Source organism: Bufo bufo, chromosome 6 (assembly GCF_905171765.1).
Source record: "Bufo bufo chromosome 6, aBufBuf1.1, whole genome shotgun sequence".
In the NCBI taxonomy this organism is placed as follows: Eukaryota; Metazoa; Chordata; class Amphibia; order Anura; family Bufonidae; genus Bufo; species Bufo bufo.
In genome coordinates, this window is record NC_053394.1 from 428904762 (window position 1) to 428917604 (window position 12843).

The 12843-nt window shown below is 43.7% G+C and overlaps 1 protein-coding gene across 1 annotated transcript in view; it reads right to left on the reverse strand.

Annotated features, from left to right (window-relative positions):
• Positions 1 to 675: 675 nt before the first annotated feature.
• Positions 676 to 12843, reverse strand: part of PIRT (phosphoinositide interacting regulator of transient receptor potential channels) — a 42372-nt gene continuing 30204 nt past the window's right edge. Inside the window, exon 2 of the mRNA XM_040435877.1 lies at positions 676 to 2916. Within this exon, the coding sequence (XP_040291811.1) occupies positions 2464 to 2916 (453 nt within the window). The 3' untranslated portion in view covers positions 676 to 2463. The remainder of the gene's footprint in view (positions 2917 to 12843) is intronic.

Below are 12843 nucleotides of genomic sequence, written 5' to 3' on the forward strand. Positions count from 1 at the left end.
TCAGTCCGCCCCTGCCAATGACTCAAACTGGTGCAACTCTACAATTTTTCCTAACTTGGAAAAAAGAGAGCAGGGCTTAATGGGAAGGGGTGGGGTTTTGACGGGAACAACCAAAATAATTCTGTAGAAGACCACTGGTACTGACCTCTATAAGCTTCAGGGATGGAAGCAATCGTTTTCAAGATTGACTATATTGCATTCTGAAAATCCACAGTGTGATAAAGTAGCAGAAATTTCTAAAATTTCCACATCGGAATCTGCACATAAGTTGACTTTTTGAATTGAAATCCTACACTAAGAATGCCACAGCCATTTGTAGCAGAATTCCGGCAGATACACCGCCATGGAAAATACACAGTGTATACGTCCCATATAGAAGAACCTAAAAACATTTTTAATATAGTTTTATCTCCTTGTTCAGAGGCCAAAATAAAGGTTTACAAAATTGATGAGACTCCTTCCAATTCATAAACCTTATTCTTTGCCTAACTTCTTAGTTTCCCAGTATATTTTTGATTGAACAGCATTGAGAGTTCTTAGAAGAAATTGTCTGTAAGGAACCAACAACACCCCAAAGTGAAGGAACCGACTTTGCATCCTGGTCCCTCAATTCTAGGACTTCCTAATTCTTACCAATTGACTTATAAAAGCATAAACCTAAAGGGAAATTGTCAGACTTTATTTCTCCATTAAAGCCAAGTGTAAGTAAATATATTTTTCATTCCAAAGCTCATATTTGTAAAAACAAATAAAAAAAACAACAACTTGCGATGTACATGTAGATCCTTTCTTGGAAGGTTGAGATATTTCATCCATTCACAGAAAGTCAAGCTCAAAATTGACCTTACATGAAATTGTCATGCAAATTTGTCTCGTGCAGTGGCATTCTCATTTTGTTAATATGGACTAAAGGCACAAGGTCATGCCACCACAGTTATACATATGGGTAAAAGATAGGCAACACTTTTCTTAGAAGTCGTAGTTTGAAATGGAAACCTTTTTAACTCTTATTTAATTGGCAATTTGGCTAAAATTCTTTATGGCCAAAAACTCAAAGTCCTTTGCTGAACATGAAGACTTCCCATTTTCTTCATAACGTTCTACTTGACATAGACCAATGCAGAACATCTTTACAGACCAACAGCTTTTCAAAAATATTCTACCTCTTTTAGAGACCTCATGGACCATACATTACTGTCATATGGAATCCAGACAATGTTCATTATGAATGTGGAAACCATCCCGTTTCTATGTCTAGTTATGAAGAGCTTGACGTAGACCATTGATGAACATTTTTTGAAGACCAAAAGCTTTCAAAAATATGAAACCTTATTTATAAATTCCATTTCCTTTGAAGATTAAGCAGATGATGTTAATGTTTGGATTCCATTTCGCTGTCACATGGGATCTTGATAATGTCAGTGTGCAGACCATCCAAGTTCTACATTTTTTTCCGAAGAATATAATGTAGATTATTATAGAACTTCTTTGTAGACCAACAGTTTTTCAAAAATATTCCACCTCCTCTGGAGACCATTTAGACAATATCAGTAGTAGTAAGTCAGAAGAACAGGACTTGTATTTTCTCTTGAAGATGGTTTGCTAGAAAGCCAGCTGGATGATTAGCGAAACTTCTTCAAGGGAAAATACAAATCCAGTTACTCTGACTTATTGCTACTAATATACCATGTTCTGGATGAATGAAAACCTTTACAGACATCTTGTGGACCATATTTTGCTGTCATATGGCATCCTGACAACTAGGTTCATTGTGAATGTGAAAACCATCCAGCTTCTATGTCTCATTCTGAAGAGCTTGACTTAGGCCGTTGAAGAACATTTTTGTAGACCAAATGCTTTGAAAATATTTCTATAAATTCCATTTCTTTTGAAGACTAATCAGATAATGTTATGTGTGGATCCAAATTTGATATTATATGGAATATTGATAATGTCAGTGTCTATACCATCTAGGTTCTAGATTTCATTTTTAAAGAACATGACGTAGACCAGGGAAGAACATCTTTGTGGACCAATAGCTTCTTGACAATATTCCACTTTCTTTGGAGACTTTGTAGATCATATTTTGCTGTCATGTGGGATCCTTTAATGTCCTTGTGAAGACCATCCAGTTTCTATGTCGTGTCCTAAAGAGCTTGATGTAGACTATTGAAGAACATCTTTGCAAACCAAAAATCTTTCAAAAACGTTAAATCTTTTTAGAAATTCCACTTCCTTTGATGACGTGATGTTAATCACACTATGTATTCACGTGGGATTGCGATACTGTTGAATGTTAATGTGTAGACCATGTGGTTTTTACTTGTCACCCTAAAGAGCTTGGCGTAGACCACTGAAGAATATCTTTGCAGACCAACTTTTTATAAAACATAATTATTTTTTTTACACCAAACAGTATAGTATACCAAGCTACATATCAATCTTGTCTGGTCTCCCAAATTTTCAGAAATGAATGAAAAACTGACGTTGGTGATGGTTGAAGAGCCGAGAGGCTGACCTTTGTTTCCTTTTCTTTTTGATGATTGGGACCCAAACTAAACCAATTATCAAGACCATTAGTCCAATCGAGAGGGCAACAGGTCCCATGTTTTTTGAGATTGGTGCAGACGATGTACACAGAAAGTACATAGTGGTCAGTATAATCCCTAATAGGAAGACTGATCCTCCAATAGACATGATAATTATGGGCTTTTGATATGTGTCCCAGGCACTTCTCTGAGCAGTGTTCCAAAGAGACTCGCTTCTTGAGCTACCATACAATGTGCTTTCAGTCCTACTGGTGACCAGGTCCTTGGATTCGGCAGATGAAGACCTTTCCACACTGCTGTATTCACTAAGAGCAATGTGCTCAGGTGACCTGTCCATCTTTGTATTCGCCAAGTCAGCAACAAATATCTGAAATACATAATCAACATCAGGTTATTCATATTTGACTCTAAAAAAAGTTTTCAACACAAAGTTAAAGGTATTTTTTTTTATAATTAATCATTGGCAGCTTATCATTAAGATTGGTCATTAGGATTGGCCATCTGTCGGAGTTGGTTGGGATTCTGATTCCTCGAACCCCACTGATCAGCACAATAAAGAGGCCACCGTGGTCCACGGCACTTGCTGTAATTCTTTGGCCCCTCTACGTTGCTTCAGATACATCGGCTCATGCAGAGATCGCGCTACATTTTTTCTGGAAGAGTAAAAATACTCCTCTTACCATTTTTGAGGAGTATTTTCAGCCAATGAGAAGTACGAAAGTTACAGTAATTCAAATAGTTAATACGAAGGCCTACATAGCATTAAGGGGTGGCTATTTATGCAGGGAAACCATTACTAGTACTCTAGAACTGTCTTCCATGCATAAATAGCAATTTTAAATTTAGCTGAGGTCATGCTCTGAGGGGCTCGGCACCACTGAAGACACTGTTGCTCTGAGGGGGTCGGCACCACTGAGGTCACTGTTGCACTGAGGCGTCGGCACCACTGAGGTCACTGTTGCACTGAGGCGTCGGCACCACTGAGATCACTGTTGCACTGAGGCGTCGGCACCACTGAGATCACTGTTGCTCTGAGGGGTCGGCACCACTGAGGTCACTGTTGCTCTGAGGGAGTCGGCACCACTGAGGTCACTTTTGCTCTGAGGGAGTCGGCACCACTGAGGTCACTTTTGCTCTGAGGGGTCGGCACCACTGAGGTCACTGTTGCTCTGAGGGGTCGGCACCACTGAGGTCACTGTTGCTCTGAGGGGTCGGCACCACTGAGGTCACTGTTGCTCTGAGGGGTCGGTACCACTGAGGTCACTTTTGCTCTGAGGGGGTCGGCACCACTGAAGACACTGTTGCACTGAGGCGTCGGTACCACTGAGGTTACTGTTGCTCTCAGGGGGTCGGCACCACTGAGGTCACTTTTGCTCTGAGGGAGTCGGCACCACTGAGGTCACTTTTGCTCTGAGGGGGTCGGCACCACTGAGGTCACTGTTGCACTGAGGCGTCGGTACCACTGAGGTTACTGTTGCACTGAGGCGTCGGTACCACTGAGGTCACTGTTGCACTGAGGCGTCGGTACCACTGAGGTTACTGTTGCTCTCAGGGGGTCGGCACCACTGAGGTCACTGTTGCTCTGAGGGGTCGGCACCACTGAGGTCACTGTTGCACTGAGGCGTCGGTACCACTGAGGTCACTGTTGCTCTGAGGGGGTCGGTACCACTGAGGTGACTGTTGCTCTGAGAGGGGGTCGGCACCACTGAGGTCACTGTTGCTCTGAGGGGGTCGGTACCACTTAGGTGACTGTTGCTCTGAGAGGGGGTCGGCACCACTGAGGTCACTGTTGCTCTGAGGGGGTCGGCACCACTGATGTCACTGTTGCACTGAGGCGTCGGTACCACTGAGGTCACTGTTGCTCTGAGGGGGTTGGCACCACTGAGGTCACTTTTGCTCTGAGGGGGTCGGCACCACTGAAGACACTGTTGAAGTGATTTTATGAGGTTTAAAGGGTTTGTCCTAAGATCGATATTTATCACCTGTCGTTAAAGAGGACCCCTCACCTCTCCGCATTTCTCTGTTTTGGAAACTACTTGCACTCCCCATGTATTAACAATCCTGGAGCATCTATTCTTATGACCTTATGTTGACCATAACCATTCCTCTTATTTCTGCTATTAGTTATGAAAGACTTGTTAGCAGTTTGCAGTGAAGGTCCAGATGGGGGTGTCACTGCACAGCCTGATATTATTCAATCAATGCTGTCAACTGGTAACCCCCCGCTGGACCTTTATTGCAGACTACTAGCAATTTGTTCATAAGTTCTAGTAGGAATAATAGGGGAATGGTACAATATAGAGTCACAAGAATTGATTCCCCAGAATTGTTATTGGGGAAGTCCATGATCGCTGGGGGCCCCACCTTGGTTACCATGTTCTAGTGTTCTCTGGGTTAAGTATGGAGAGGTAAACAGTGTTGATCTTGGGACAATCCCTCAAATATTTGCTGCTGTTTGTGCCGCTGGTCACTGGGGTTTGCCATCCATCACGTGGCCATTGCTGCCCACCAAAGTTACGTCCTTGAAGATGAGCTCTCAGGTGGGTAAGTCGGTGCCACCGGGGCTGTTGGTAGACTCTGAAGAGACCTGAGGCACTGGCAGAGCAGGACCAGGCACAATGGATGGTGGTGCATGCTTGCAAGCGAAAGACCCGGGCACATACCTCTGGTGCCAGGTGCTCGCACCGCCACAGTCACATGTTGTGGATCTGGATGATGACATCACGCAGTGATAACCACCATAGATGTAGATCTAGGGTGCAGCAACCTTCGGCACTCCAGCTGCTGTGAAACTACAACACCCAGCATGCACACTTGCTCAGCTGTTCTTGTAACTCCTAAAGAAGTGAAAAGAGGATACTGGGAGTTGTAGTTTCAGAACAGCTGGAGTGGCGGAGGTTGCTGATCCCTGATCTAGAGGCTGTCATTTTGTGTTGTGCTTGATCTTGCTATAACCCATGACCCATTGCCCTTTCTCATGCCACCAGACAATGCCACAAAATTGTCACCACCGCTGTGGTTACTGTATGTCCTGGAGGCTGTAAATGGCCACATGCAGTCCTTGTAGCACCATGTGCCGCCATGCGGCGCCACATTACAGGAGAAATCCTTATAGCGCACAATATGTCTAGTTCAGCGTCTGCTGGAACCTGCTGCAATGAATTATCCTTGATGGATTCATAGGAAAGCTGACAGGTGACAGAGGCCATCAATGAAAATTCATGGATTTTTTTTTTTAAAGGAATCTTACTGGCAGTCCTCAAATCCCTCTAAAATAGATACTGAAAATGATAATCTAGTATGCCCATGAACACATGTACCTCTGGAGTTACCTTATCTCCCTTAAGAAATTCAACATAGCCAACCCTTCATCCCCCCCAAACATTTGATGTTGAGGGATATTTGGGACACCCTAAACTCATTAGATGGTTGATGAGTCATACCGAAATCAGATTCAGCTAATGTTTGTCTATGTATATGGGCACCCTAAGGCAGGATATGTTTTCGAAAAAACCTCAATCTGTGACAAGGGCAGCCTTGTACCAGTAAAGGATTACTTAAAATAAGGGGTACTCTTTACCTATAGTGCATGTTACATCTTTTTCCTAGTTCACAAGAACATGGGTATTATGGTTATTATGTGTGCATAAATGAGAATGTTGTATAGATGCCTTCATCCTAGTTACACATTTTTTCCATTTAAGGTCTTCAGGACCAGACACAGCTTTGTCGTTTTTTGCATCTTTATAAATAAATTGGATTTATTTATTTTTTCATTTCAGTTTTTTTCTTTTTTTTTTATAAATTATTCGGGTTTCTTTTTATCAAATTTTTATATCCCCCTTTTTTTTTTCTTTGACTTATAGGGGGTCATTTACTTTCAGATATACACTCACCTAAAGAATTATTAGTGCCCCCATACTAATACGGTGTTGGACCCCCTTTTGCCTTCAGAACGGCCTTAATTCTACGTGGCATTGATTCCACAAGGTGCTGATAGCATTCTTTAGAAATGTTGGCCCATATTGATTGGATAGCATCTTGCAGTTGATGGAGATTTGAGGGATGCACATTCAGGGCACGAAGCTCCCGTTCCACCACATCCCAAAGATGCTCTATTGGGTTGAGATCTGGTGACTGTGGGGCCATTTTAGTGCAGTGAACTCATTGTCATGTTCAAGAAACCAATGTGAAATGATTCGAGCTTTGTGACATGGTGCATTATCCTGCTGGAAGTAGCCATCAGAGGATGGATACATGTTCTCACTCTGTTTACCCCAAATTCGGACTCTACCATTTGAATGTCTCAACAGAAATCGAGACTCATCAGACCAGGCAACATTTTTCCAGTCTTCAACAGTCCAATTTTGGTGAGCTTGTGCAAATTGTAGCCTCTTTTTCCTATTTGTAGTGGAGATGAGTGGTACCCGTTGGGGTCTTCTGCTGTTGTAGCCCATCCGCCTCAAGGTTGTGCGTGTTGTGGCTTCACAAATGCTTTGCTGCAGACCTCAGTTGTAACGAGTGGTTATTTCAGTCAACGTTGCTCTTCTATCAGCTTGAATCAGTCGGCCCATTCTCCTCTGACCTCTAGCATCCACAAGGCATTTTCGCCCACAGGACTGCCGCATACTGGATGTTTTTCCCTTTTCACACCATTCTTTGTAAACCCTAGAAATGGTTGTGCGTGAAAATCCCAGTAACTGAGCAGATTGTGAAATACTCAGACCGGCCCGTCTGGCACCAACAACCATGCCACGCTCAAAATTGCTTAAATCACCTTTCTTTCCCATTCTGACATTCAGTTTGGAGTTCAGGAGATTGTCTTGACCAGGACCACCCCCCTAAATGCATTGAAGCAACTGCCATGTGATTGGCTGACTAGATAATTGCATTAATGAGAAATAGAACAGGTGTTCCTAATAATTCTTTAGGTAAGTGTATGTGAGTTTTCTGGCGTATAACTGGCGCAGATTCTGCGACTTTTCCCCACTCACACCAGGTCTAAAAAAGGGGTCTTGACGTGGGCGGGGAAGCGTATGGGCAGGCAGGCCCATCTCATTTATAATGTTTGATGCCTATTTTTGGTGTAGAAAATGGTCAACATTTTCACACTATACTTTCCCTCTGTAACTTTGGCTACACAGCTGTTGTCATGGTCACTGTTATGTCTGTGTAGTGGCTAGACACTGCTGCAGGACCCTGTGGACCACCACAACAGAGGCCACTCTGTGTATAGAAGAATAGAGATGTAACAATCTCTGCTCCAGAAGCCTAGCAAAGAGGTTGCAGAGGGAGTAGCCTGACAAGCTCACCTGCTCTTGAGCAGAGAAGCAGGCTGGATCCCACCACACCTGCAGGTACTACCTCAAGGTTAAGGTTCTAAAGAGAGTTCACTCTTATCGGGGCAGCTATTCTGCTGTAGGCAGGGTCACTGAAGGCCAAGTTTGCCTGTTCTTGCTGAACCGGGTAGCTAGTGCCAAGTCTGACAGTGAGTATGCAATTTGATGGACAAGCTACTTGTACCTCTTTAGTTCTGTTACAAGACAGGACAAAAGAGGTGAAAACCGCTTCTATCTTCTATGTTACACCTAGTAACCTTACAGGCGAGAAGTTTGGGTGAAGATATATCTAATAGAAAAATGTGGATGAGCTGTATCACTTGAATAGATTTGACTTGGGTTATTCCTAAGAGCATTATCTAAATGGCCCACCTGGTCTTCACCCTTTAACCCCTATACAGAGATAAGGACTTTGCTGCAGGGGAATCACCAGGCTGCAACCTTCTGGAGTAGTCTCTATTTGTTTTACAGTTGTCACGCTGTAGTGTGGGAGGGAAACGCCACACCGAACATAGGAGGGAAAGGGAAATGAGGCCTGAAAACTAGGGAAGGAAGATGGACACCTCCTAGTGAAAACCCTAATCAAAGCCCCGACTGACGACCAGTATGAACAGACCCCAGAGGTAGGTGAGTTCATACACAGGAATACCTAAAGTCCTATCTAACCCTAAAGGACCCTGCTACTAATGACAGGAAAGAGACATCCTGTTCTTCCAAAAGGAAGGATGAACGGGAGTCTCACTAAGGCCTAATACAAAACAACAAAGAAATGCAACACACAGAAAAGCCAAACTACAAAGGGAAAGGTAACACTTAACTTCCAAGAAGCTATGGCAGCACCAGGAACTCAGCCGAGATCCAAAAACCAGCTATCCACAGGTCCAAACGGAGCTGTAAACAACTATAAATAGGGAAAGTTAAATGACAATAATAGCAACACCTGGAGGTTAAAGGTGTGGCCAGTACCAGAAACAACACAGACACCTATTGATCCACAAGGTAAACATGTCAAATCAAACCACGTGTTGCCAGTCTCAAAGATCTCCTGCCACTCACTGTCACGGGGATGTCCGTATGTCTCGGTACGTCCGTGACAGTACCCCCCCCTTCTACGAGTGACCTCCAGGCACCCAGGACTGACCTTATCGGGTGAGACCTGCGAAAAGCTTTCACCAAACGACTGGCATTCACGTCAGATGCCGGTACCCACATCCTCTCCTCAGGTCCATAACCCTTCCAGTGAACAAGATACTGAAGAGATCTACGGAGAGCTCGAGAGTCAATTGTTTTGCAGGTCTGGAATTCCAAACTACTGTCTACCATGACAGGAGCTGGTGGCAAGGAAGGCGGCTTCAAAGGTTCAACATATCTCTTCAACAAAGATTTATGAAACACATTATGAATTTTCAGGGCCTGAGGAAGTTCAAGACGAAAGGCTACAGGATTAATAATGTCAGTGATCTTATATGGACCAATAAACCTTGCACCCAACTTCCAAGAAAGTATCTTGAACTTAATGTTTCTTGTGGACAGTCACACCAAATCACCCACTCTTAGGTCCGGACCCTTCATACGTTTCCTGTCAGCCACACATTTATACTTGTTGTCCATATTCATCAAGTTATTTTGAATTTTCTGCCATATGGATGATAATGATGATGAAAAACGTTCCTCCTCAGGAATACCAGAAGTAACCAGAAAAAGTGCCAAACTGCGGGTGAAACCCATATGCCCTAAAAAAAACGGCAACTTACTAGTGGACTACTGTCTATGATTTTTTATGGCAAACTCTGCCAAAGACAAAAACAAGGACCACTTCTCCTGGTTCTCAGAGACAAAACATCTTAAGTAAGTCTCTAGGCTCTGATTAGTGCGCTCCGTCTGTCTGTTCGATTGAGGATGAAAAGCCGAAGAAAAAGACAGTTGTACTGCCGAGTACAGAACGCCTTCCAGAATCTGGACACAAACTGAGTTCCACGATCCGAAAGCACGTCAGAGGGAATGCAATGGAGTTTCACAATGTTATCCACAAACACTTGAGCAAGTTTTTTAGCATTAGGTAGACCAGACAACGATATAAAGTGTACCATTTTACTAAAATGATCAACTACCACCAGAATAACTGTCTTTCCTGAAGAATTAGACAGATCAGTGATAAAATCCATAGATGGATAGGCAACGAAAGTAGGGATCCGGAAGGCCGAGTATGTGTCACCTTAGCGCATGCACAGACACTACAAGCCGACACATAGTCCTCAACACACTTACGCAACCCCGGTCACTAGTATCTACAAGAGATGAGGTCGGCAGTAGATCTGATCCCAGGGTGTCCTGTAAGAACCATACAGTGATGTTCCTCAAACACCTTGTAACGCAATTTCGATGGCACAAACAATTTCCCAGAGGGGCAAGAATCCGGTGCGTCTCCCTGGGCCTCTAACACCTTTACCTCTAGGTCAGGATATAGGGCGGATATCACCACCCCTTCCGATAGAATAGGGCTCGGATTTTCAAAGTCACCACCTCCAGGAAAACTATGTGGCAAGGCATCTGCCTTGACATTCTTAACCCCAGGAAGATAAGTGATAGTGAAATTAAATCCAGTGAAAAACAAAGACCATCTGGCCTGCCCCGGATTCAGTCGTTTAGCCGACTCCAAATAAGCCCTGCGATAAGACTGTGATACACCAATATAGGGGCAGAAGAGAAGCACTCCTTAACTGCAGAAAAGGCTCGCAACGCCGAATCAGACCACACTGAAACATCTGTCCTTTTCTTCGTCATGCCAGTTAAGGGTTTCCCCTCCGTCGAATAGTTCTGAATATATTTTTGGTAATAATTGGTGAACCCCAAAAACTGCATAAGAGCCTTAAGATTTTCGGGTCGATCCCAGTCCAATACAGCATGGACTTTCTTCGGATCCATTCGAAAACCCAAAGACGACAACAGGTATCCCAAAAATTGCACCTCGTGTACAGCAAAAACATACTTCTCTAATTTTGCATACTATTTATTATCCCTTAGGATCTGAAATACCTGTCTAACATGATCCTGATGTATCTCCATGTCTGGAGAATAAATTAGAATGTCATGCAAATTCACAACTACAAACCTCCCCACCAGGTGATTTTACTCACTAAATGCTGGAAAACCGCAGGAGCATTGTCAACCCAAAAGGCATGACCAGGTTCTCAAAGTGACCCTCAGGAGTACTGAAAGCCATCTTCCATTCATCCCCTTCCTTGATCATGACCAGATTATATGCCCCCTTAAGTCCAACTTAGAGAACACCTTGGCACCAACAATCTGGTTAAACAAATGAGGAATCAAAGGAAGGGGGTAAGGATCACGGACATTAATCCGATTGAGTTCACGGAAATCTAGACATGGCTGAAGACCTCCGTCTTTTTTTAACAAAAAAAAACCCTGCTGCCACTGGAGATTTAGAAGGTCTTATGTGTCCTTTAGCCAAACTCTCGGTAATATATTCTCTCACGGCCAATCTTTCAGGTCCAGAAAGGCTATACAACCTAGATTTGGGCAACTTAGCTCCGGGAATAAGGTTGATAGGACAATCATATTCCTAATGTGGAGATAAATCCTGGCATCCACTCTCAGAAAATAAGTCGGCAAAATCAGATATAAATGAAGGCAATGTCTTAGTAGTTAAAACAGAAAAAGATGTATTCAGACAATTGTCAATCCAATAATCACCCTAATCCAGAATCTGTCTAACTTGCCAATTGATGGTTGGATTGTGCTTGTTCAACCACGGCAAACCAAGAACCACCGGAGCAGGGAGACCCTCCAACACAAAACACAAGATAAATTCCTGATGAAAGTCACCCACTCTTAATCTGATATCATGCACCATCTGAGATAAACACTTCTGAGCTAGAGGTGCAGAATCAATAGCAAAAATGGAAATGTTTTTTTCGAATGTACTCGGTGACAACCCATGCATACGGACGAACTGAGCATCAATCAGATTCACCCGTGCACCGCTGTCGATAAAAACCTCAATCCCCACAGTTTTTTACTTTAGTGCTACCTCACCAGTCAGGAGAAATCCGGTGCTAACAGTCAAAGACAAATGCACATTTTCTGACTCTCCTCTCACCCCTCCAAGAGTCAGATTGGAATTAAAAGTTTTTTTTTTTTACGCTGAATGTATGGACATACTCCGATAAAATGTCCATCCTGTCCGCAGAAAAAACACACTCCCTTCTTACGACCAGTATGCTTAAAAGTGGATCCAGGAGTTGCTCCCCCTAACTGCATGGGTTCGTCCCCAGACCTAAACCCAGGAGTATCTTAACTCAAAGTGTCAGAGGAGGATGCACCATGTGATAGTACGTCCTGAGAGTGGGGGCCCCTAGATCTCTCTCTCAGGCATCTATTCATGCGTATAGCCAGAGACATAGCAGCCTCCAAAGACACTGGGGTTTCATTAAAGGCCAAAGCGTCCCTTAGCCTCTCTGATAATCCCTGACAAAACTGACTACGGATAGCTGGATTGTTCCACTCGGTATCGGTAGCCCACCTCCTAAACTCAGAGCAATAAATCTCAGCAGAATGATCTCCCTGACGAAGGCAACGCAACTTGGTTTTGGCCAGGGATGTCCGATATGGCTCGTCATAGATAAGACCCAAAGCTTCGAAAAATTCATCCACCAACCGGAGAGACTGCAATCCGCTCGGCAGAGAAAAAGCCAATAACTGTGCATCCCCCTTAAGCAATGAAATAACCACACCGACTCGCTGTTCCTCATCCCCAGTGGAGTGTGGACGTATTCTAAAATACAGTTTGCACGCCTCCCTAAACCAAATGAAATTATCACGTCCCCCAGAGAATCTGTCCGGGAGGGCAACTTTAGGCTCCAGATAAGCCTAGTCTCCACCACTACCACCAGGACCAACAGCCTGTGGTCTCTGAATCTGCGAGACGGTCGCGC